The sequence below is a fragment of the Ovis aries genome, chromosome 5, assembly GCF_016772045.2.
Source record: "Ovis aries strain OAR_USU_Benz2616 breed Rambouillet chromosome 5, ARS-UI_Ramb_v3.0, whole genome shotgun sequence".
NCBI classification, from domain to species: domain Eukaryota; kingdom Metazoa; phylum Chordata; class Mammalia; order Artiodactyla; family Bovidae; genus Ovis; species Ovis aries.
Genome location: NC_056058.1, coordinates 19,433,635 through 19,460,161, shown reverse-complemented (window position 1 = coordinate 19,460,161; position 26,527 = coordinate 19,433,635). Strand labels below are relative to the sequence as shown.

The 26,527-nt window shown below is 37.7% G+C and overlaps 1 protein-coding gene across 5 annotated transcripts in view; it reads right to left on the bottom strand.

The window, feature by feature from the left end:
- Positions 1–26,527, bottom strand: part of KIF3A (kinesin family member 3A) — an 82,508-nt gene that overhangs the window by 13,678 nt on the left and 42,303 nt on the right. For 4 of the 5 annotated variants that reach the window (XM_042250236.2, XM_042250232.1, XM_015095928.4 and 1 more), the window contains 4 exons: positions 9,310–9,449; positions 8,716–8,913; positions 8,022–8,196; positions 3,100–3,198 (listed from right to left, as the gene is read on the bottom strand). In XM_042250236.2, coding sequence (XP_042106170.1) covers positions 3,100–3,198; positions 8,022–8,196; positions 8,716–8,913; positions 9,310–9,449 — 612 coding nt within the window. Of the gene's footprint in view, positions 1–1,382; positions 1,455–3,099; positions 3,199–8,021; positions 8,197–8,715; positions 8,914–9,309; positions 9,450–26,527 lie in introns of all 5 variants that reach the window. The other variant, XM_012178123.5, reaches the window with a different exon arrangement.

Genomic DNA, 26,527 nt, shown 5'->3' with positions numbered 1-26,527 from the left:
CAATCTATTAGTAGACTGTTAAGGGTAATTATAATGATTCTACAGAAGTAAATGATCAATTGATGATTCAAGCAAACAACACCTTAAAAAAAGGGCCATTCATATTTTTAAAAAGGAAGGTACATACATGTTACACACAGCAACCACATGCTGGGGCAACCATCTTTCCACGTCATCAACATACCCACAGTGCAACAAAAGAACTTAACATTATACACTAGGTCCACAAAGAGTAACTAAAACTGCCTGAACTACAATTCATTTCATAACAAATTTTCATGTAAATACTTTTTAAGAATTAAGGTAAAATTTTAAAACAGAAAATTATAGTACCTCCCACTCAGATATTTTCTTACATTTAGCAATGTATAATATACAAAATGAGACTTCTATGTGGTTTCTAAAGCAACGTCATGTCTTTTGAGTTAGCTTATAAAATTAATTGTCTTGAAAAACTATAAGAACAATAGAGAAAATAATTCCTAACATTCTGAGAATTCTTCCTCTAGAAAGCTAAAAGCATGAGAATAACCAAATGTTTTTGTTATTAGTTTTGGAAAGGTAAGAATATATAGATAATGCTTTAAAAAGCAGTAAGCTGCAAGCTAGTATAAGAAAGCATCAATTCTCTTTTCTTCTGAAACTAAAATATAAATAAAATTAATAATACTTTTCAAAATAATCGATTTAAATTATGGTTTAAGAAAAAGCTTTAGGTGTGAAATAAGTCAAGACAGATCCTGCACAATTTCTTGTGGATCGGAATTCTCTAATCATAACATAGAAAGTTTCTTAAAATCAATCAGGTCATTTAGAAATAGAGATAAATGGTCATTTGATATAAAATACCATTCAATTTATCTTTACTTGCTTCAAAGTTTACATTTTTTCTTTATTTGGGAGCTTTTGGTCTTAAGTTACCCCTAAGAATAGGACACCAAAGCATAAAATCTTTTTAACTACAAGATATGTTATAATGGGCACCATTGTACTTCCAAATATAATGTGTACCATTGAAATTCAGAATTTTGTTTTTATAGGTAGGTCCCTTGCACTGACTAGGATGTATGATGAAACACGAAAAGGAACCATAAGTTATTCTCTTATACAGCTTACTAGCTCTCTTTACATTATCTCAACTGCAAAAGCATGAATCTCTCTTCCATTGTCTCAAACATAAGCTTAAGCATATGTTTTAACAATTATGGTTAACGGGAAGCAATGAAGAGGGGAGGAAAAATCACCACATGCTTTGTTTTACTCAGAAGTCCAACATATATTCTTTAAGTCATGACAGGGAGCGGTGCAGCATTTCTCAAATGAAGCCCATGAGTTATGGAAAAGCCAAAGCTCTGTTAGAGAATTTAAGAGCTACCACTCACTAGGCAAGAACTTATCCAGAGGTTTCTCTATGACAGAACATGTGGAGTCTGAACTACTGCTGCTGCTACTGCCTGGAAGACAAAGAAATGAGCCCAACGGGAACCAAAGAAAGAAGAAACAAGAAAATGAACACATACACAGAGAAAGAATTTTAAAGGACAATCAAGTTTTGTATTAAAGAACCAAAACTTACTTTCCCTTAAAATCAGTCTTGGCAGTCTATGTAGTATTATCTAATTACAAAGCCATACAGGGGAATTAGAAACTGTATTCCTTTAAGTATCCACTGTAGGCAAACCTCACTATTCACTTAAAGTATAGTAATTCAGAGGTTTGGAATGACAAGAATAAAAAACAAGTCACTTGGTGACAAGTAAGTCTATTTAAACCATTTACGTTGATAAACTAAAAGAACTGAGCTTTCAAGTCCTGCACAATTAAAGTTATAGGAATGATAAATTACCCTTTAATACAAACAGTTTAGGTATGTCTCCAATTTCACTCTTTTATCTCCAAAACATCAAACTAACAGATATACATGTTCAAGGTTTCACAGCAGAACTTTAGAAGGCTTACTGAAATTTTGAAAATTTCTAAGCCTGGAAGGAAGAGGTTACTATTAAATGTTTTAATATAGTAAGTAAGCAGTAGCATTTTTCTAAATTCAAATTTTCATTTTTAAACAAATCTATTATCTGTCTTAGCTTTGAGTAGCTTACTCTGAAAAAATAGGTATGGACACAAAACCATTTCTCTGAATCAGGGATCAGCAAACACTTGCTGTAAAGGGACAGAAAATAAGTGCTTTAGGCTTCACAGGCCATACAGACGCATGTGAAGACGGCTGCAGACTGTATGTAAACAAATGAACATGGCTGCTTAATAAACTATATTTACAAAAACAGGTGGTGGGCTGATTTTGGTCAGCAGACTACTTGCCAACTCTTGCTCTAAATTATATTTTTCCTGCCTTTTGAAGGATTCTCTATGGCTTTTAAATTTGGGACACCTGATCAAACAGTGATGAGTTATTTTCAGCAAGAACACTTTAATAAGACAAGCAAAATATGCACCAGCTCGAAAACAATGATCCACATTAATGGAAGAGAGTTCTGAAATAAATATTCAGATAAAAAGATCTGAAATGTAGGCCATTATAATGTGTCTCTCTCTTTTGCACTGTCATCTATATCTTTATCACAATATACAGCTTTAATTGATACTTGGAAACAAACACTCTGTTAACAGACCAGTACATTTTATAAAGAAAATACATTTTACATGCTATTATATAATAGAACCCTTCTACAAATTTATTAAAAATTCAATAACTTCTAAAGCTTAATCATATTTGAAAAAAATTCACAGTATCTTAACTTCCTAAAGTATTCAGATTTCTAACACAGATAAAAGTCCCCACATTAAAATCCCACATGAAATTTAAAAATGGAATATACACTATCACAGATTTTTATAATTCTAAGTAGTATAAAAAACTAGAACATACTGTATGCTGATTCATCTAGAAATAACAGATCAGTATAGGAGGAAATAATAATGCAAAGTTAACCAGGTATATGGCAAATCCTCTGTTCAAACTGCTGCCACAATTAAAAAATGGCAAAATAAAAAGCATGTACTCAACAGCCTTAGGAATGTTAAACCATCATTAGGCAGCAATCTCATTTAATTTCTAGAACACTGAAATGAACTTACTCCTCCTTTTTTTCCTTTTCTCTCCATCTTCTCCAACCTCACCCTCTTCATCCTCCTCTTCCTCTGAACCGCTGATATCAGAGCCTGATATTTCTTCCCCTTGAACAGAAATTTAACACAATGATATTTATTCTGTACCAGGTCACTGCCTATTCAGGAAACACCTATATCAACTTTCTTCATTAAGTTTTTGTGCCCTAAACAAACCTTATTTTAATATTCCTAGAGAGTATATCAGATATGTTAGCCTCAGAAACAGATATGATATACACAGAGGTTTTATTTTTAAAGTTCCTAAAGAGAAGTTAGACCTAGACCTATTTAAACTTTCAAGTGATTAGTTTACAGTTTTAAATGTTACATGTTAGAGGTATTATTTCAATGTGTGAAAAATATGATCACTTTGGGAAAGCATTTTTTCCTCAGTTTTCTATTTAAGATTTCATTTATTTACTTTTATAAATGCCACATCTCACTGGCTCATTTCTTTTGCTTCTTTATTTTTTGGCTGCACTGGGTCTTTGTTACCATCTGCAGGCTTCTCCAGTCGCAGCTGGCAGGCTCTAGAGCACGTGGGCTCTGTAGTTATGGCACACAGGCTTAGTTGCAGTACGTGGGATCTTAGTTCCCTGATCAGATATCAAACTTGGACCCCCTGCATTGAGAGCATGGAGTCTTATCCACTGGACCACCAGGAAAATCTCTAAGATTTTAAATAATTTATTCAACCTTTTTATATTTTAAGAGCCATACAACTGTCATCTAACACATGATCCCACTCTTAGGACTATATCGCATCAAGTAATAGAAGGGCTTATTTGTACAACAAATATGTTAATTTAAAAACATTTTTTAAAAAGGAAATTATAAAGCTAATATTAATGCAAATCAGTACTATGGCACCTTCAAAGTAGTTATTTAAAATTACCACTGTCCACATACGAAAGGTCTCGGAAAGTAAAGATGACTGGGTGGGAGGGAGTAAAATCTACCCTAACCCTAACAGCTGAACCTAAAAACCAAAGAGTGGAAAGAATTCAGTCTTGGGAGAAGAAATTCATTAAACATATATTTCTTCAGGTCCAGAAACAATAACACCCTGGCAGCAATGAGTACCCCCAATGCCTATATCTTGGTTTCTAAATACCATTCTCTGATGAAAGGAACCAGGGAGAAACAGATGATTTTAAGAACAAGGTAAGGAAAATATAAAAATGAGCCCCAAACACCCGTGGTGCCAGAAAATGAAGAAGTGATAAGCAAGCAAACTGATGAGAGCATGCTGAAAGGATACAGGAACTACCCTGAAAGATCTCCTAATGGCCAAAGCTGGAACAATTTGAACAATGAAATAAGTAATATTACTATATTATAAACCCACAGACTAAAATAAATACCCATGAGTCCATACTGACATTAAAAACTACTCAAACAAACAGGGGAGAGGAGACTGATCTTCCTTACACTAAAATTCAGAACACTAAACATTAGAAAGAAAAATGGGAAGAAAACGTTATCACTGAACAAATCCACAGAACTACTGCTGGATGCTAAAATTAGTGGAAGAAAAGTATGATGAGAAACAGAAGTTTTGTATAATGTCAAAAGTATATCTCCACAAGATATAAATTAATTACAAAGGAAATAATAAAATAAATTTACAGTGGAGAAAATCTGCAGAATAATTATGAGAAGTGAAAGTCAAAGTCACTCAGTCGTGTCTGACTCTTTGCAACCCCATGGACTATACGGTCCATGGGCTTCTCCAGGCCAGAATACTGGAGTGCGTAGCCTTTCCCTTCTCCAGGGGATCTTTCAGTGGTGAAAATTTGCAGAATAATTATGAGAAAACTACAGATAAATTCAAATTGAGGAACACTCTACAAATATATGACCAATACTCTTCAAAAATGTCATGATTACAAAGACTGAGGAATCAGAGACTGAAGGAAATTAAACAGACACGACAACTATCAATAAATGCCATGCATGATCTGTAACTGGATCCTGAACTACAAAAAAAGGGCAGTAAAGAGGAAACTGTCAAAATTCTAGTAAGAATCTATGGATTAGTTAATAAATCTGTATCACTGTAAATTCCCTGGTGTGATAATCATCTTACATGATTATGTATGATGTTAATACCAGAAGAAGCTGGGTAACAGGTACATAGGAACTCTCCTTGCTATACTTGTGAGTTTTCTACAAACCTAAAATTATTTTGAAATAAAAGTTTAAAAGTTATTCTTTTAATATTTTTGCCTATTTTTAGATTACTCCTATGATCAACTCTATTAACTGGATTATAAGAAATGTCCTAAGAGTATAAATAAAATGAAGTTTATTAAAAATAAAGTTAGCATTACCATATATCTAGCAACTTCACCTCTGGATATATATCCAAAAGAACTGAAAGCAAGGACTCGAACAGGTATTTGTACACCCACATTCATAACACCATTATTCCCAATAGTCAAAAGGCAGAAGCAACCCAAGTATACATCAACAGATGAAAGGATAAAAAGAAACATGGAAGAAAATTCTGACTCATGCCACAATATGGATGCCTACTGAGGACCTTATGCTAAGTAAAATAAGCCAGACACAAAAGGAGACATTGTATGATTCTACTTATATGGGGTACTTAGAATAGTCAAATTCATAGAGACAGAAAGTAGAATAACAGTTACCAGGGGTTGAGGGAGAGAGAGGGACAGGGATTTAGCATTTAATGGGTACAGAGAGAGGTTCATTTTGGGATTATTAAAAAGTCCTGGAGATGGATGGTGGTGACAGCTGCAGAACACTGCCAATGTACTTAATGCCACAGAACTTCACACAAAAATACTTAAAATGGTAAATTTTATGTTATGTATTATATATTTTACCACAATTTTTAAAATGTAAAAACTGGGTCAGAAATGTAAAGGTATGAACTCAATACTAACAAATCTAAGAAATTTTACATCTTTGAAACATACTGACTATAAATACCACCTAGTGGTCACAGTTAAAATACCAAATTCCATTATCTAAGAGGCAGCTAAATTATAGCTCTTCCTCAATAATCTTACTCAAATTTATTGAATCAGTACCTTCTTCAAATGTTTGCAATGTCTGGATCTGGATTTTACATCTGATTTAACCAGTTTCCCCATAGACTGGAGAGAGGCAATTTCAAAGCCCTTTATTCACCAGGTATGTAAAGGAGCCCTGTGCCAGCTAGTTCATAGCATGAAGATTCAGGGGGTTACTGACCACCTAACAATGGTTGGTAAATTTCTCACCCTCATGACAAGGTCTTCAAATTTTCTAAACATCTAACATTATATCTTGTTAGAAAAGGATTTCCAAAATAGAATCTCGTTCAAATTTAAATATGAAAGCATATTTTCAAGGCCATGCAATCAATTTTTACTTACAGTAAACTAGGTTTACATGAGCAGTCAATGCACCGATTATGTTAGAGCCTTTGTTTGTGTGGATCACAACTGTGGAAAATTCTTAAGGAGATGGGAATACCAGACCACCTTACCTGCCTCCTGAGAAACTTGGATGCAGGTCAAGAAGAAACAGAGCCAAAACAACTGACTGGTTCAAAACTGGGAAGGAAGTACAACAAGGCTGTACATTGTCACTCTGTTTATTTAACTTCTACGCAGAGTATATCATGCGAAATGCTGGGCTGGATGAATCACAAGCTGGAATCAAGACTGCTGGGAGAAGTTTCAACAACCTCACATATGCAGATGATACCACTCTAATGGCAGAAAGTGAAGAGGAACTAAAGAGCCTATTGATGACGGTGAAAGAGGAGAGTGAAAGAGCTGGCTTAAAACTCAACATTAAAAGAACTAAGATCATGGCATCTGGTCCCATCACTTCATGACAAATACAAGGGAAGAAAGTGGAAACAGTGACAAATTTTATTTTCTTGGATTCCAAAATCACTGCAGATGGTGACTACAGCCATGAAATTAAAAGACACTTGCTCCTTGGAAGGAAAGCTATGACAAATCTCGACAGCATATGGAAAAGCAGAGATACAAAAGCAGAGGTATCACTTTGCCAACCAAGTTCCACATAGTCAAAGCTATGGTTTTTCCAGCAGTCATTGATGGATGTGAGAGTTGGACCATAAAAAACTGTGGTGCTGGAGAAGACTCTTGAGAGGACCCTGGACTGCAAGGAGATCAAACCAGTCAATCTTAAAGGAAACAAACCCTGAATACTCATTGGAAGGACTGATGCTGAAGCTCCAATAATTTGGCCACCTGATGTAAAGAGCCAACTCACTGGAAAAGACCCTGATGCTGGGAAAGACTGAAGGGGGCAGCAGAGGATGAGATGGTTAGATAGCGTCACTGACTCAGTGGACATGAATGTGAGGACACTCCAGGAGACAGTGGACAGGGAAGCCTGATGTGCTGCAGTCCATGGGGTTGCAAGGAGTGGAATGCAACTTGGCAACTGAACAACAGTAACAAACAACAAACTAGGTTTACACATAACTCTGTGATTGCTTTATTTACTTCAAATAATAGTGCCTGACATCAATTACAAAGAACTCTGGTCATAATAACTAACTACATGTATGGTAGAACTCACTCATATAGAGAGAATCAAAAACTTGTTTAATAAGTGGTCTTATGAAATCTTTACAGAAGATCATGAGGACTGAGATGGAGGTTTAAATCAAATGAATTTTTAAATCACTGCACAAATATTACCATAATTTTACTTGAGCTTAATGTGAAAATGCTTAATAATGTTAAGTAGCAAGTTACTTTGCAAAAATATTCCCTTAAACATCAATATCAGAGGTTCAGAGAATTTTTAATAGGTGGTTTTATTAGAACACTTATTGGTTAAAAACACATTTTTAACCAATATTAAGATTAATATTTTCAAGAAAATGTTACCTTCTTCAAGCTTTTTTTTCAGTTCTTCTATTTCCTTCTGAAACTGACGAAGCAAAGCATCCTTTGGATCCTCATTAATTCTAGCTTTATTTTTAATATTCTTAGCACGATTAGCATACCGCAACGTACTGATGGTTTCATCATAATTGTAATCTGCTGGCCCAATATTTGCACACTGTTGAATTAGGAACACAAAGCATTTTGCTGTACACATGACACAGTTTAAAACCTTTAATTTATTTTTATAAATAAGTAATATTTATATTATTTTTTTATTATTACATTTTTATTTTTAAAATTTATTTTTATTTTGGCCACACTGCATGGCATGCATGATCTTAGTTCCCTGACCATGGATGGAAACTGCAGCATCCCCTGCAATGGAAGCACGAAGTCTTAATCACTCACTGGACTACCAGGGAAGTTCCAACACACTTAAAATTGATACTACCATTATGCATATATCAAAGAATTCTGGAACATATTTCCACTCTGGCTGTGAAAAAGAGGGCATCACCCCATGGGTTTCTAAACAATCCAATTATAGGCTAGCACATATGGTGTGCTAAAAAAATTACAAATTTTAAAAAGTAAAATAACGACAGGTTTTAAAATGTTATGGATATCAACTGCTGGCATCAATCAGAATCTTAAAATTTTCCTGATGGTAACTAAACCACCAATTAAGTCTTACCATCATGGTTTTTGAATTTCCTCCTAAGGAATCCTGAAGAAGACGAGTCAACTTAGAGTTACGATAAGGCACATGAGTGCTTTTTCCATCAACCAAGGCAGAAATAACGTTACCAAGGGTGGAAAGTGAAAGATTGATTTTTGTAGCTTCTTTTAGGCGCTGTCCAGTAGCTCCAGTTTTTGCTTGTCTTTCTGAACCCTAGCAATAAACAGAGACAGAAGTAAAACTAAAACAAAAAAATACAGAATATTCTTCCCAAAGTTAAAAAAAAGTATTTTAACAGTAAAAACTCTTATGATATCTGGAATTCACTTCAAAATAATACTGGAAGGGAAGTGGCTGAGGGTAGAGAAGAAATAGAACTGGACATGAACTGATAACTATTAAAGCTGGGTGATGAGTACATGGAAAATTATACTATTCTTTGTTTGTATAGGTTAGAAACAGTCCATAATTAATAGTAAGTTAAACACACATATAAAACTTATATATATATATAAAATCACCCCTAATAACTTTTGAGTTATTACTCATTTATAAAATAAATAAAAAGCAGCTACCAGAGTTATTCTTAACTAACATCCTCTTACTTACAGCAAGATCTACAAGATGAAGCTTCCCCATCCTGACATGCATGTTACCATCAACACCTTTCTCACTGCATTCTATAGTAATTGTAAAGATGGCATGGGAACGGGAACTATGTTCATTCATATTAGTTGCACCAACAGAACCTTGAATAAAAGAAGGAAACTCTTTAAAACTATTAACAACAGGGAATGAATCTAAAAATAATATCCAAAATACTAAATTTTATCACAGCCAAAAGCCAGAGAACATGGTTAAAACACAAAAGCTTAGGTGTATTTAAATTTCTGACATTTATGTTGCTAACAAAAAACTAATTTTTTCACATTAAAGAGGTACTTTTAGGACAAAATACTTAATTTCATGTATTACTGGCTTAAAAAATTAACTGACTTTAAAATATATGTTAAATAGTTCAAAAAATAAACTTCTGTTTCAGCTGTCTCTAACAGGTATATTCTGGGAAACAATCACAGGAATATTTTCATATATACATTAGATGATAACAAAAATCATCAGGGTAAAACCGTTTGCAACAGCACGACATCAAAAACAATCAACAGGGCAGCAGTTAACCAATTATGTTAATAGAACAGTCACACTATGTATGACAAAGCAGTCTCTTAAAAAAATAAGGTAGATCTTAATGACATGGAAAGATACCTAAAACATATGAACTAGAGAGAAAAAAGTTAGGAGTATAATCTTATTTCTGTAAAACAAAAGCATCCATTCAAAATATGGTAAGAATTTGAGTGTGTATAAATGTTTTTTACATGAATATATTATGCAAACAAAAAGATGCTTTCCATATGACCCAGCAATCCCACTGCTGGGCATACACACCAAGGAAACCAGAATTGAAAGAGACACATGTACCCCAATGTTCATCGCAGCACTGTTTATAATAGCCAGGACATGGAAGCAACCTAGATGTCCATCAGCAGGCAAATGGATAAGAAAGCTGTGGTACATATACACAATGGGGTATTACTCAACCATTAAAAAGAATACATTTGAATCAGTTCTAATGAGGTGGATGAAACTGGAGCCTATTATACAGAGTGAAGTAAGACAGAAAGAATAACACCAATACAGTATACTAACGCATATATATGGAATTTAGAAAGATGGTAACAATAACCCTGTATGCAAGACAGCAAAAGAGACAGAGATGTATATAACAGTCTTTTGGACTCTGTGGGAGAGGGCGAGGGCGGGATGATATGGAAGAATGGCACTGAAACATGTAAAATATCATACGTGAAACGAATCTCCAGTCCAGGTTCGATGCATGATACAGGGTGCTTCGGGACTGGTGCACTGGGACGACCCAGAGGGATGGGATGGGGAGGGAGGTGGGAGGGGGGTTCAGGATGGGGAACACATGTACACCCGTGGTGGATTCATGTCCATGTACGGCAAAAACCAATACAATATTGTAAAGTAAAATACATACATAAAAAAGATGCTTTTTTTTTTTTCACAGTGGGCATGTATGGGTTTTTTCCTTAAATTCCAAAGTATTTTAAAAGCAGTATGTTAATTTCATCCAACACCAAAATTATTTTCCTACTATACATTCATGTACAGGCCAGCTGTGATTTTAGAATTTAAACATTAAAAGGGTACTCTTTATAAGCAAATAGCTATATTAGAAGTCAGATAACCAGAATGTAAATTGCATAGATAAGGAAAAGTAAAGCTCAATGAAAGAACATAAATGGAAATCAGTGAGGGAAAATGGAAGGATTTGTGACTCCTCGTACATAATCTTTTCCTATTTTCTTTTAAATCATGAATCAAATTTATGAAATTAAAATTTTAATTTAAAATCAAATTTAATAATCAAACATGAAATTTTCCACAAGATATAAAAAAACAAACAAATCTAACATCACTTCAAATCATCTAATCAGAAGAAACACACTACACATATTTCCACAGCGTCAATTCAGTTCAGTCACTCAACCATGTCCGACTCTTTGCGACCCTATGGAATGCAGCACGCCAGGTTTCCCTGTCCATCACCAACTCCCAGAGCTTGCTCAAACTCATGCCCATCAAGCTGGTGATGCTGTCCAACCATCTCATCCTCTGTTGTTCCCTTCTCTTCCTGCCTTCAATCTTTCCGAGCATCAGGGTCTTTTCCAATGAGTCAGTTCTCCACCTCAGGTAGCCAAAGTATTGGAGTTTCAGCTTCATCATCAGTCCTTCCAATGAATACTCAGGACTGATCTCCTTTAGGATGGACTGGTTGGATTTCCTTGCAGTCCAAGGGACTCTCAAGGTCTTCTCCAACACCACAGTTCAAAAGCATCAATTCTTCAGTGCTCAGCTTTTTTTATGGTCCAACTCCCACATCCATACATAGCTACTGGAAAAACCATAGCTTTGACTAAACGGACCTTTCTCGGCAAAGTAATCTCTTGCTTTTTAATACACTGTCTAGGTTCGTCATAGCTTTTCTTCCAAGGAGCAAGTGTCTTTTAATTTCATGGCTACAGTCCCCATCTGCAGTGATTCTGGAACCCAAGAAATAAAGTCTGTCACTGTTTTCATTGTTTCCCCATTTATTTGCCATGAAGTGATGGGACTGGATGCCATGATTTTCATTTTTTTGAATGTTGAGTTTTAAGCCAACTTTTTCACTCTCCTTTTCACTTTCATCAAGAGGCTCTTCAGCTCTTCACTTTCTGCCATAAGGGTGGTGTCACTGCGTCTGAGGTTATTTATATTTCTCCCTCCAATCTTGATTCAAGTTTGTGCTTCATCCAGCCCGGCATTTCACATTGATGTCTACATCAAAGTTAAGTAAGCACACTGACAATATACAGCCTTGACGTACCCTTTCCCAATTTGAAACCAGTCTGTTGCTCCATGTCCTTTTCTAACTGTTGCTTCTTGACCTGCATACGGATTTCTCAGGAGGCAGGTAAGGTGGTCTGGTATTCCCATCTCTTGAAGAATTTTCCACAGTTTGTTGTGATCCACACTGTCAGAGGCTTTGGCATAGTCAATAAAGCAGAAGTTTCTCTGGAACTCTCTTGCCTCCTCTATGATCCAGCAGATGTTGGCAATTTGCTCTCTGGTTCCTCTGCCTTTTCTAAATCGAGCTTGAACACCTGGAAATTCTCAGTTCATGTACTCTTGAAGCCTTGCTTGGAAAATTTTGAGCATTACTTTGCTAGCGTGTGAGATGAGTACAATTGTGCAGTCTGAACATTCTTTGGCATTGCCTTTCTTTGGGATTGGAATGAAAACTGACCTTTTCTAGTCCTGTGGCCACTGCTGAGTTTTCCAAAACCGCTGGCATATTGAGTGCAGCACTTAAACAGCATCAATTTTTAGGATTTTAGGGTTCCACAACATAGGTCTTATTTTATCTTTTTTTTTTTTGCACTTAACATTATCTCTACATATATTTCCATGTTAAAAACAACTTAAAATTTTTACTAAAATTGATTTTGTTATTGTCTTGCTGAGAGATACTTGGAATTGCTTCCTAGTTATATTTTATAAAGGAAACTATTATGAGCATCTGTGAGCAGATACCTTTTTTCTCTTTAGAATTATATCCATGGGATGTATCTTTTAAACTGGAACTACCTTATGAAAGGACAGGAATAGTTTTATAGCTATGTAATTATCCAATCAAACTATAGCAGTGTTTTAATTTGGAGAGGAAGTCTAATTTGAAAAAGTCATATTAATATTTCAATCCCTACTATTTTTGCAATGTCAGTAACGCATGCTACTTACGATTTCGATTTCTCTCTCTTTCCGGTTATGAAAACAAGCCAATGTGACAGACACTGTATCAGAAGGGCCCTACATGACATTTTGCAGTGATGCTAGGAAAGAACAGCTTGCAGCAACTCAGCAGATTCAATACCCAACCTAATGATACGGCACATAACGGAAATAAAACTAAACACCTCCATTGCTGTAATTTTTGTCAAAATGTTTAGTTTAGAACATAAAATGAAATGTTTTTTGTTTTTCAAGATGATACAAAAAACTGATCCCAATCCTCCTCCCCACCACCCTCTCTCCTCCTCCTCGACAATCACTAGTCTGTGTTCTCTATGAGTCTGTTTCTGTTTTCATAGATATGTCCATTTGTGCTGTATTTTAGATCCCACATATAAGGCATATTACATGGTGTTTGCCTTTCTAACTTACTTCACTTACTATGAAAATCTCTGGGTCCATCCATATTGCTACAAATGGCACTATTTCATTCTTTTTTGTGTCTGAGTAACTGAGTTTCCCACATGGCATTAGTGGTAAAGAACCCACCTGCCAATGCAGGAGATATAAGAGACACAGGTTCAATCCCTGGGTCAGGAAGATCCCCCGGAGAAGGACACGCAACCCACTCCAATATTCCTGACTAGAGAATTCATGGACAGAGGAGCCTGGCAGGCTATGGTCCATGGGGTTGCAGTCAGACATGACAGAAACAACTTAGCATGCACATATGCATTATATGTACATACCACATTATATGTGTATATATATATATTTATATGTACATACTTTACGTATTAATGTGTACATGTGTGTTAATATATACATACATGTATTACTTTATATACCATATAAATATATATATTAGTATATACATACATATATTAATTTACAAACACACACACCCCACATATCCATTTATCTATCAATGGATATTTAAGTTGTTTCCAAGTCCTGGATATTGTGAATATTAATGCCATGAATACTAGGTTGCATGTATCTTTTTTTTTCTTAAGTTGCTCAATATATTTTTTTTTAATTGAAGGATAATTGCTTTACAGAATTTTGCTGTTTTCTGTCAAACTCAACATGAATCAGTCATAGGTGTGTGTATATATATATATATATATATATATATATATATATATATTCCCTCCCTTTTGAACCTCCCTCCCATCTCCCTCCCCATCCCACCCCTCTAGATTGATACAGAGCCCCTGTTTGAGCTTCCTGAGACATACAGCAAATTTCTGTTGGCTATATTTTACATATGGTAGTGTAAGTTTCCATGTTACTCTTTCCATATATCTCACCCTCTCCTCCGCTCTCCCCATGTCCATAAGTCTGCTCTCTAAGTCTGTTTCTCCACTGCTGCCCTATAAATTCTTCAGTACCATTTTTCTAGATTTCTTACATGTGCATTAGAATGTGATATTTATCTTTCTCTTTCACTTCACTCTGTATAATAGGTTCTAGACTCACCCACATCATCAGAACTGACTCAAATGCATTCCTTTTTATGGGTAAGTAATATTCCATTGTGTATATTTACCACATCTTCTTTATCCATTCATCTGTCGATGCACATCTAGGTTGCTTCCATGTTCTAGCTACTGTAAATAGTGCTGCAATGAACAATGGGATACATGTGTCTTTTTCAACCCTGGTTTCCTCAAGGTATATGCCTAGGAGTGGGATTGCTGGGTCATATGGTGGTTTTATTCCCTTTTTTTTAAGGAATCTCCATACCATCTTCCATAGGGGCTGTATCAAATTACATTCCCACCAACAGTGCAAGAGCATTCCCTTTTCTGCACACCCTCTCCAGTGTTTACTGTTTGTAGATTTTTTGATGACGACCATTCTAACTGGTGAGAGGTGATATCTCATTGTGGTTTTGATCTGCATTTCTCTAATAATGAGGGATGTTGAGCATCTTTTCATGTGTTTGTTAGCCTTCTGTATGTCTTCTTTGGCGAAATGGCTGTTTAGGTGTTTTGCCCACTTTTTGATTGGGTTGAGTTTCTAGCATTGAGTTGTATGAACTGCTTGTATATTTTAGAAATTAATCCTTTGTCAGTTGTTTCATGTGCTATTATTTTCTCCCATTTTGAGGGTTGTCTTTTCACCTTGCTTATACTTTCCTTTGCTGTGCAAAAGCTTTTAAGTTTAATCAGGCCCCACTTATTTACTTTTGTTTTTATTTCCCTTACTCTAGGAGGTGGGTCATAAAGGATCTTGCTTTATGTCATCCAGTGTTCTGCCTATGTTTTCCTCTAAGAGTTTTATAGTTTCTGGTCTTACATTTAGGTCTTTAATCCATTTTGAGTTTATCATTGTGTATGGTGTTAGGAAGTGTTCTAATTTCATTCTTTGACATGGAGCTGTCCAGTTTTCCTAGCACCATTTATCAAAGAGGCTGTCTTTGTCCCATTGTATATTCTTGCCTCCTTTGTCAAAAATAAGGTACCCATAGGTGCATGGGTTTATTTCTGGGCTTTCTATCTTGTTCCATTGGTCTGTATTTCTGTTTTTGTTCCAGTACTGTCTTGATGACTGTAGCTTTGTAGCATAATCTGAAGTCAGGAAGGTTGATTCCTCCAGCTCCATTCTTCTTTCTCAAGACTGCTTTGGCTATTTGGGGTCTTTTGTGTTTCCATATGAATTGTGACATTTTTTTGTTCTAGTTCTGTGAAAAATGCCATTGGTAATTTGAGAGGGATTGCACTGAATCTGTAATTGCATTTGGCAGTATAGTCATTTTCACAACATTGATTCTTCCTACCCAGGAACATGGAATATCTCTCCATGTTTATGTTGTCTTTGATTTTTTCATCAGTGTCTTATAATTTTCTGTATACAGTTCTTTTGTCTCCTTCAGTTCAGTTCAGTCGCTCAGTAGTATCTGACTCTTTGCGACCCCATGAATTGCAGCACGCCAGGCCTCCCTGTCCATCACCAACTCCCAGAGTTCACTCAGACTCATGTCCATCGAGTCAGTGATGCCATCCAGCCATCTCATCCTCTGTCATCCCCTTCTCCTCCTGCCCCCAATCCCTCCCAGCATCAGAATTTTTCCAATGAGTCAACTCTTCGCATGAGGTGGCCAAAGTACTGGAGTTTCAGCTTTAGCATCATTCCTTCCAAAGAAATCCCAGGGCTGATCTCCTTCAGAATGGACTGGTTGGATCTCCTTGCAGTCCAAGGGACTCTCAAGGTCTTCTCCAACACCACAGTTCAAAAGCATCAATTCTTCAGTGCTCAGCCTTCTTCACAGTCCAACTCTCACATCCATACATGACCACTGGAAAACCATAGCCTTGACTAGACGGACCTTAGTTGGCAAAGTAACATCTCTGCTTTTGAATATGCTATCTAGGTTGGTCCTAACTTTTCTTCCAAGGAGTAAGCATCTTTTAATTTCATGGCTGCAGTCACCATCTGCAGTGATTTTGGAGCCCCCCAAAATAAAGTTCTGACACTGTTCCCACTGTTTCCTCATCTATTTCCCATGACGTGATGGGACCGGATGCCATGATCTTCGTTTTCTGAATGTTGAGCTTTAAGCCAACTTTTCCACTCTCCACTTTCACTTTCATCAAGAGGCTTTTTAGTTCCTCTTCACTTTCTGCCATAAGGGTGGTGTCATCTGCATATCTCAGGTTACTGATATTTCTCCCGCAATCTTGATTCCAGCTGTGTTTCTTCCAGTCCAGCGTTTGTCTCCTTAGGTAAGTTTATCCCTACATATTTAATACTTTTTATTGCAATGGTGAATAGGATTGGTTCCTTAATTTCTCTGATTTTTCATTGGTAGTATATAGAAACGTAAGTGATTTCTGTGTATTGATGTTGTATCTTGCAACTTTGCTAAATTCACTCATGAGCTCTAGTAATTTTCTGATACTATCTTTAGGGTTTTCTATGTACAGTATCATGTCATCTGCATGAGATGAGAGTTTTACTTCTTTTCCAATCTGGATTCCTTTATTTTTTTCCTTCTCTGATTGCTGTAGTTAGGACTTCCAGAACTATGTTGAGTAATAGTGTTGAAAGTGGACACCTTTGCCTTGTTCCTGATCTTCGGGGGAATGCTTTCGGTTTTTCACCATTGAGAATAATGTTTGCTGTAGGCTTCTCATACATGCCCTTTACTATGTTAAGGTAGGTTCCTTCTATGCCCATTTCTGGAAGAGATTTCATCAAAAGTGGGTGGTGAATTTTGTCAAAGGCTTTTTCTGCATCTATTGAGATTATAATATGGTTTTTATCTTTCAATCTGTTAATATGGTATACCACATTGATTGATTTGCATATAATGAAGAATCCTTGGATTCCTGGAATAAACCCAACTTGATCATACTGTATGAGCTTCCTGATGTGTTGCTGAATTCTGTTTGCTAAAATTCTGTTGAGGATTTTTGCATCTATGTTCATCAGTGATATTGGCCTACAGCTTTCTTTTTTGGTGTTGTCTTTGTCTGGTTTGGGTATCAGGGTGATGGTGGCCTTGTAGAATGAGTCTGCAAGCGTTCCTTCCTCTGCAATTTCTTCAAAGAGTTTTGGAAGGATAGGCATTAGCTCTTCTCTAAATGTTTGATAGAATTCTCCTGTGAAGCCGTCTGGTCCCGGGCTTTTGTTTTTGGGGAGATTTTTGATCAGAGCTTCAATTTCAGTGCTTATAATTAGGTTGTTCATAATTTCTATTTCTTCCTGGTTCAATCTTGGAAGACTGAACTTTTCTAAGAACCTGTCCCTTTCTTACAGGTTATCCAGTTTATTGCCATATAGTTGTTCATAGCAGTCTCATAATCCTTTGTATTTCTGCATTATCTTTTGTAACCTCTCCTTTTTCATTTCTAATTTTGTTGATTTGAGTCTTCTCTCTTTTTTCTTGATGAGTCTGGCTAAAGGTTTGTCAATTTTGTTTATCCTCTCAAAGAACGAGCTTCTAGTTTTATTAATCTTTACTATTGTGTCTTTCATTTCTATTTCATTTATTTCTGCTCAGATCTTTATGACTTCTTTCCTTCTACTAATTTTGGGGGAGTTTTTTGTTCTTTTTCCAGTTGTTTTAGGGGTAAAGTTAGGTTGTCTAGTCTATGTTTTTGTTTCCTGAGGTAGGATTGTATTGCTGTAAACTTCCCTCTTAGGACTGCTTTTGCTGCATCCCACAGGTTTTGAGTTGTCATGTTTTCATTGTCATTTGTTTCTAGAAATTTTTTGATTTCTTCAGTAACTTGTTGGTTATTTAGAAATGTGTTATTTAATCTCCATGTGTTTGTGTTTCTTACAGTTTTTTCCTGTAATTGATATCTCGTCTCATAGCGTTGCAGTCAGAGATGTTTGATATGATTTCAATTTTCTTAAATTTACTGAGGTTTGGTTTGTGACCCAAGACGTGGACTATCCTAGAGAATATTTCATGTGCACTTGAGAAGGTGTATTCTTCTGCATTTGGATGGAATGTCCTGAAGATATCTATGAGATTCATCTCATCTAACGTATCATTTAAGACTTTTGTTTCCTTATTAATTTTCTGTTTTGATGATCTGTCCATTGGTGTGAGTAGGGTGTTCAAGTCTCTACTATTATTGTGTTAGTCAATTTCTCTTTTTAGGTCTGTTAGTGTGTCTTATGTCTTATGTCTTGAGGTGCTCCTATGTTGGGTGCATAGATATTTACCATTGCTATGTCTTCCTCTTGGATTGATCCCTTTATCGTTACGGAGTGTCCTTCCTTATCTCTTGTAATCTTCTTTAAGGTGTATTTTGTCTGATAAAATGACTGCTACTCCAGCTTTCTTTTGCTCCCCATTTTCATGGAATATATTTTTCCATCCTCTCACTTTCAGTCTTTATGTGTCTTTCGGTCTGAAGTGGGTTTCTTGTAGACAACATATGTATGGGTCTTATTTTTTTATCCTTTCAGCCAGTCTGTGTCTTTTGGTTGGAGCACTTAATCCATTTACATTTAAAGTAATTATTGATATATATGTCCCTATTGCCATTTTCTTAATTGTTTAGGATTGATTTTGTAGATCTTTTTTCTTCCCCTGTATTTCTTTACTATATAAGTCCATTTAACATTTGTTGTAAAGCTGGTTTGGTGGTATCACATTCTCTTAACTTCTGCTTGTCTGAAAAGCTTTTGATTTCTCCATCAATTTTGAATGAGATCCTTGCCGGGTACAGTAATCTTGGTTGTAGATTTTTCCCTTTCAGTACTTTAAATATATCCTGCCATTCTCTTCTGGCCTGCAGAGTTTCTGCTGAAAGATCAGCTGTTAAGCATATGAGGTTTCCTTTGTATGTCACATGTTGCTTCTCCCTTGCTGCTTATAATGTTCTGTGTTTCGTCTTTGTTAGTTTGATTGGTATGTGTCTTGGGGTGGTTCTCCTTGGGTTTATCCTGTATAGGACTCTTTGTGCCTCTTGTACTCGATTGGCTATTTCCTTTTCCATGTTGGGGAAATTTTCAGCTATCTCTTCAAAAAATTTTTTATATCGTTTCTTTTGCTCCTCTTCTGGGACCCCTAAAATTCAAATGTTGGTGCATTTGATATTGTCCCAGAGGTCTCTGAGACTATCTCCGGTTCTTTTCATTCTTTTTACTTTATTCTGCTCTTCAGAAGTTATTTCCACCATTTTATCTTCCAGGTCACTGATTTGTTCTTCTGTTTCAGATATTCTGCTATTGATTCCTTTTAGAGTATTTTTAATTTCAATAATTGTGTTGTCTCTGCATGTTTATTCTTTAATTCTTCTAGGTCTTTGTTAATTGTTTCTTGCATTTTCTCCGTTTTCTTTCAAGGTTTTTGGTCTTTACTATCATTATTCTGAATTCTTTTTCTGGTAGTTTGCCCATTTCCTCTCCATTTATTTGGACTTCTGTGTTTCTAGTTTCTTCCTTCGTTTGTGTAGTATTTCTCTACCTTTTCATTATTTTTAACTTATTGTGTTTGAGGTCTCCTTTTCCCAGGCTTCAAGGTTGAATTCTTTCTTCCTTTTGGTTTCTGCCCTCCTAAGGTTGGTCCAGTGGTTTGTGTAAGTTGTGTATAGGGTGAAATTTGTTCTGAATTTTTGTTTGTTGGTTTTTCCTCTGATTGGCAAGGCTGAAGTGAAGTTGCTCAGTCGTGTCCAACTCTTTGCGACCCCATGGACTGTAGTCTGTCAGGCTCCTCTGTCCATGGGATTTTCCAGGCAAGAGTGCTGGAGTGGATTGCCATTTCCTTCTCCAGGAGATCTTCCCAACCCAGGAATCGAACCCAGGTCTCCTGCATTGCAGGCTGAGTGAGGTGGTAATCCTGTCTACTGATGATTGGGTTTGTATTTTTGTTTGGTTTGTTGTTTAAATGAGGGTTCCTGCACAGGGTGCTATTGGTGGTTGGGTGATGCCGGGTCTTGTATTCCAGTGGTTTCCTTTGTGTAAGCTCTCACTATTTGATACCCCTGGTTGGGTGATGCCGGGTCTTGTATTCCAGTGGTTTCCTTTGTGTAAGCTCTCACTATTTGATACCCCTGGTTGGGTGATGCCGGGTCTTGTATTCCAGTGGTTTCCTTTGTATAAGCTCTCACTATTTGATACCCCCAAGGGATAGTTCTCTGGTAGTCTAGGGTCTTGGTAGCCCTGAGCCTTGATTTCTGGTCAGAAACAAAGATTCCACAAGTGGTTTGTTATGGCATTAAGTGAGATTAAAACAAATATCCAAAAATGAGAAACCAAAGATGAGCCCCAGACAAAAAGCAGTTACAAAATCAGGCAAATAATAATAATGGAGTATACACATATATATATATATACCCATGAGCAAAGTCAAAACAGTCCAACAAAAATCAAGTACAACAGACTGACCCAGCAAACAAAGGAAATAAAAAATTACATTTTGAACAGTGGGAAAAGCAAACATGGGGAATAAATGTAGGAAAATAATAACAGATTTTCAAAATCAAAATAAAGAGAAAAGGAAAAAAAAAGGAAAACTCCCCAGAACTGCAAAAGCCCAACATAGAGGCAGAGATTTACAACAATAAAAAAAATGTGACTGAGAAAAAAAAGAAAAGAAAAAAAAAGCTCAAAAGCTTAATTAGATTCCATATGCCAATAAAATCGACAACTACAATGGAACAGGGAGGGGAAAAAAAGGAAAAAAAATCCAAAAGAATATACAGAGCAAGTCAAAACATAAGAATAAAAAATGTTTTTCTTGAGTAACTGCTGTCAGAGTCCGTTCCCTCGCTGGGAGTGACAGTCCACCTCACTTTCCTAGGATGTCCTCTAACACTGTGCTGATCTCTGGACCTGCTGTGGGGGCAGCTCAGATCCTAATCTGGTCCTACTCCTCTCTGTGTTCTTGCCTCCAATGTCCACAGCTATCAGAACTAGTACGTTTTCTTTTATGGGAGCTCTCAATGACCCTTTATATATTTCACAGACACAGAGTCTGCCTAGTTGATCATGTGTATTTAATCTGCAGCTTGTACAGCTGGTGGGAGGGTTCTGGGTCTTCTTCCTTAGTTACACTGTCCCTGGGTTTCAACTGTGGTTTTATTTCCACCTCTGCATGTGGGTCGTCCCCTGGGGTTTGCCCCCAAGGCTGCCCTGGAGGACTTGGGTCTGCCCCAGTGAGGACCAGGTGTAGAGGTGGTGCAGTCGCTTGGGTCGCAGGGGTTCTGGAAACACCAGGGGAGTCAGCGGCCAGGGGAGCAGGAAATATAGTGCTATAGAACCGTGAACTTCCAGATGTTCAAGCTGGTTTTAGAAAAGGCAAAGGAACCAGAGATCAAATTGCCAATATCTGCTGGATCATCGAAAAAGCAAGAGAGTTCCAGAAAAACATCTATTTCTGCTTTATTGACTATGCCAAAACCTTTGACTGTGTGAATCACAATAAACTGTGGAAAATTCTGAAAAAGATGTGAATACCAGACCACCTGACCTGCCTCTTGAGAAATCTGTATACAGGTCAGGAAGCAACAGTTAGACTGGACATGGAACAACAGACTGGTTCCAAATAGGAAAAGGAGTACGTCAAGGCTGTATATTGTCACCCTACTTATTTAACTTATATGCAGAGTACATCATGAGAAACGCCGGGCTGGAAGAAGCACAAGTTGGAATCAAGATTGCCGGGAGAAATATCAATAACCTGAGATATGCAGATGACACCACCCTTATGGCAGAAAGTGAAGAGGAACTAAAAAGCCTCTTGATGAAAGTGGAAGCAGAGAGTGAAAACGTTGGCTTAAAGTTCAACATTCAGAAAACAAAGATCATGGCATCCGGTCCCATCACTTCATGGGAAATAGATGGGGAACAGTGGAAACAGTGTCAGACTTTATTTTGGGGGGCTCCAAAATCACTGCAGATGGTGATTGCAGCCATGAAATTAAAAGATGCTTACTCCTTGGAAGAAAAGTTAGGACCAACCTAGATACCATACTGAAAAGAAGAGACATTACTTTGACAACAAAGGTCCGTCTAGTCAAGGCTATGGTTTTTCCTGTGGTCCTGTATGGATGTGAGAGTTGGACTGTGAAGAAAACTGAGCGCCGAAGAACTGATGCTTTTGAACTGTGGTGTTGGAGAAGACTCTTGAGAGTCCCTTGGACTGCAAGGAGATCCAATCAGTCCATTCTGAAGGAGATCAGCCCTGGGATTTCTTTGGAAGGAATGATGCTAAAGCTGAAACTCCAGTACTTTGGCCACCTCACGCGAAGAGTTGGCTCACTGGAAAAGACTCTGATGCTGGGAGGGATTGGGGGCAGAAGGAGAAGGGGACGACAGAGGATGAGAAGGCTGGATGGCATCACCTACTCGATGGACGCGAGTTTGAGTGAACTCCGGGAGTTGGTGATGGACAGGGAGGCCTGGCGTGCTGCAATTCATGGGATCGCAAAGAGTCGGACACGACTGAGCAACTGAACTGAACTGAGAAGGGTATGACAATACCCTTTGGCCAATACGCTCCAGTATTCTTGCCTGGAGAAGCCCCCTTACTGCCAGAGAAGCCTAGTAGGCCACAGTCTACAGGGCTGCAAAGAATCAGACACTACGTAAGCGACCCTGCACGCATAGGTGCAAGACTTTTGCCTGTGGCAGCTTTGCCCCAGTGAGAATTGAGCGTGAAGGTGGTGCAGCTGCTTGGATCGTGGGGACCCTTGCCGTGCCAAGTGTGCAGGGACAGGGACTGCCTCTGCTGCAGGAGTTATGGCCCTATCAGTCTTTTTTCTAGCCTCTTGCAGCTGGCGATCAGAAGGCTTCTTTGGCCAGTCTCTCTCCGCACAATCAGGCACTGAGAGGCTTGCCTGGGGTCCTTCTCTGTTGTTCAGAGCAACAGGCACATAGAAGGGGCCCCCTGGCTGGGGCCCTACTCTGTAGTTCGGTGCATCCGGCGCTTGATGGGCCAGCCTCTCTACTGTTCAGCTGCACATGCTGGCATGTGGGGGCAGAGAGGCTCTGGTAATGGCTCCAACCCCCTACGCGTGACTCAGCAGCATGACCTTGCTTCCATAGCTGCCCCGCTTTCCTCCACAGGCGTTTCCCACCTTAATCTCCTCCCTCACATCCCCTCCGTCTCTCAGCAGTCTACAGCAGCCCTCGCTGGGGGGAAAGGCTCCACAATCCCTAAACTCCAGCCCCCAGCCGCTGCACCATCTGGGGTAAGTTTGGCTGCAGCAAGGACTCTCATTCCATTTAGGCTGCCACAGATCAGCTGTTTCTCTCTCAGCCTTACATGTTTCTCCTCTGACTCAGACAGTTGCCCCGATGTGGGGACCAGACCTCTGCTTCAGCTCCCCCACCCACCGAAGGCAGGTCCGGTCCTACTAATACTCCTGTTTTTCCCCCTAGTTCCTTCCTCCTACTGAGTCTTGCATACTGAGTTTTGTGTGAGTCAATATATCCTTTTCTGCCCATTCAGGTACTCCTGTCCACTCTCAGCTGGTGTTCCGCACACACTTCTGTGTCTGAAGGTGTATTCCTGGAGAGAGATGCACGCCACATATACCTACTCCTCCACCATCTTGTTCTCTGCATGTATCTTTTCAAATTATACTTTCGTCTGGATATATTCCCAGGAGTGGGGCTGCTCAACTATATGGCCGACTCTAGTTTTCTAAGGAATCTCATACTATTTTCCATAGTGGCTGCACCAAATTTACACTGTCACCAATAGTGTAGGATTCCCTTCCCCCCTCCCACTCCACCCTAAATATTTAATTTTTGAACTCAATCTATTTATTAAGATTATTTTCCTTCCTGCTATCTTAGGTGTTCAAATCTCTTTACCTTCCTTTCATTTCTCTCATTAGAATTTTTTTTCATTTTCCTTGGACAAACCTCACATCTCAAATTAATTTTTAAGTAGTTAACGGACGGTTTTGGTCACTATTATGAATAAATTATGTTAAAGTTTTTCATTAAATAAGCAATACATGAACATATTCATAATACAAAAAAATCTAAAAATACAAACATACATAAAAAGAGAAAGCTTCCTTACACCCCTTTGTTTCAATCTTATTTCCCTTCTACTAAATGTAACCACTATTAAATGTCTTTTCATTCGTACTTCACATACACACATGTGCACGCACACACACAATGCCTAAATATATAATAGTTTAATAGTTTGGCTTTCTTAACACATACATAAATAGGATAATGCAGTACATACTTTGCTAGTTAGCTTTCTTTTTCACTTACATCTGTAAAGTCTTTCAAGTCTCTACATATAGATTTAACTCAGTGTTGTTTTTTATAGCTTCATTATAGTCCATAGTATTTTTGCACCATAATTTACATAACCAATATTTCACTGATTATTAGATTGCATCAAACTTCTTGCTCTTACAAATAATGCTGCAATAAGGTATTTTTTATTCACATCAAAAAATATCTTTCTAGAATATATTCAATATATCTAGAAATAGAAACAGCGGGTCAAAGGACTGCATTCTTAAAATTTCAGCAGATACACTTATATTACCCTTCAAAAAGGCTGTATATTTCCATCACCACTGACCATTTCTTCAGAGTATCACCAACCTGGATATCCTTTCATCCAAACTGATGAGCAAAATATCTCCCATTGTTGTTTTAATATACATTTCCTGATTACTTGTGACGGTGAACATCCCTTCATATACTTACGGCTGTGGATAGTTCTTCTGTGAACAACATATTCACATATATCTTTTGCTCGTTTTCCTGTAAAAATTTTGGTATTCTATTTTTCTATTATTTGGCTTATTAGAAGGCAATTGATTTTTTTAAATTTTTGCTTCATTTCCCTGAATTTACTAGATTTCAGTCTAGTCACATATTTTTTTTTTTTTTTAATGTTTACCTGAGACTGGTTCAAGATGGTAGAAGGACGTGCACTCATCTTTTCCTGCGAGAGCACCAAAATTGCAACTAGCTGTTGAACAAACAACAGGAAGACACTGGAAGGCACCCAAAAAGAGATACCCCCACATCCAAAGACAAAGGAGAAGCCTCAACGAGACGGTAGGAGGGGTGCAATCATGATAAAATCAAATCTTAAACCCACTGGGTGGGCAAACCACAAACTGGAGAACAGTAATACCTAGGCCCCACATCATGCTTTCCAGCCTGGGGATCCAACAAAGGGACTGGGAATCCCCAGGTAATCTGTCTTTGAAGGCCAGCAGCATTTGATTACAGGACTCCAGGGAAACTCCACTCTTGGAGGGCACAAATAAAACCTTGTGTACACCAGGACCCAGGAGAAAGAAACAGTGAGCCCACAGGAGACTGAGCCAGATCAACCTGTGAGTGTTTGAGGGTCTCCTGCAGAGGTGTCAGTTGGTGGTGGCCCGTCACAGGAACAAGGACACCGACAGCAGCAGTCTTGGGAGATGCGTCTCGGCCTAAGTCCTCTTGGAGGTAGCCAAGAGCCCTATCATAGAACCTACAGACTCCAGGACTGGGTTGCCTCAAGCCAAACTTACAGGGAGGGAGCGCAGCCCCCTCATCAGCAGACAACTGGATTAAAGTTTTACTGAGTATGCTCTGCCAACCAGAGCAAGACCCAGTGTTCCCCAAAACCAATCCCAACCATCTGGAAGCTTACACAAGCCCCTTATCCTCATCTGCCAGAAGGCAGAGAGAAAAAGCAGTAACTATAATCCTGTGTTCTCCAGAACTAATACCATAATCACAGAAAGCTAACCAGAATGAAAAGAAATAGAAATGTCCCAGATAAAGGAACAAGATAAATCCCCAGAATAACAACTAAGTGAAGTAGAGATAGATAACCCTTTAGAGAAAGAACTCAGAATAATGACAGTGACAACAATTCAGGATCTCAGAAAAAGAATGGAGAAGACGCAAGAAATATTTCCAAGACCTAGAAGAACTAAAGAACAAACAAGCAGAGATGAACAACACACTACAAGGAATCAACAGCAGAATAACTAAGGCAGAAGAATGGATAAGTGACTCATCA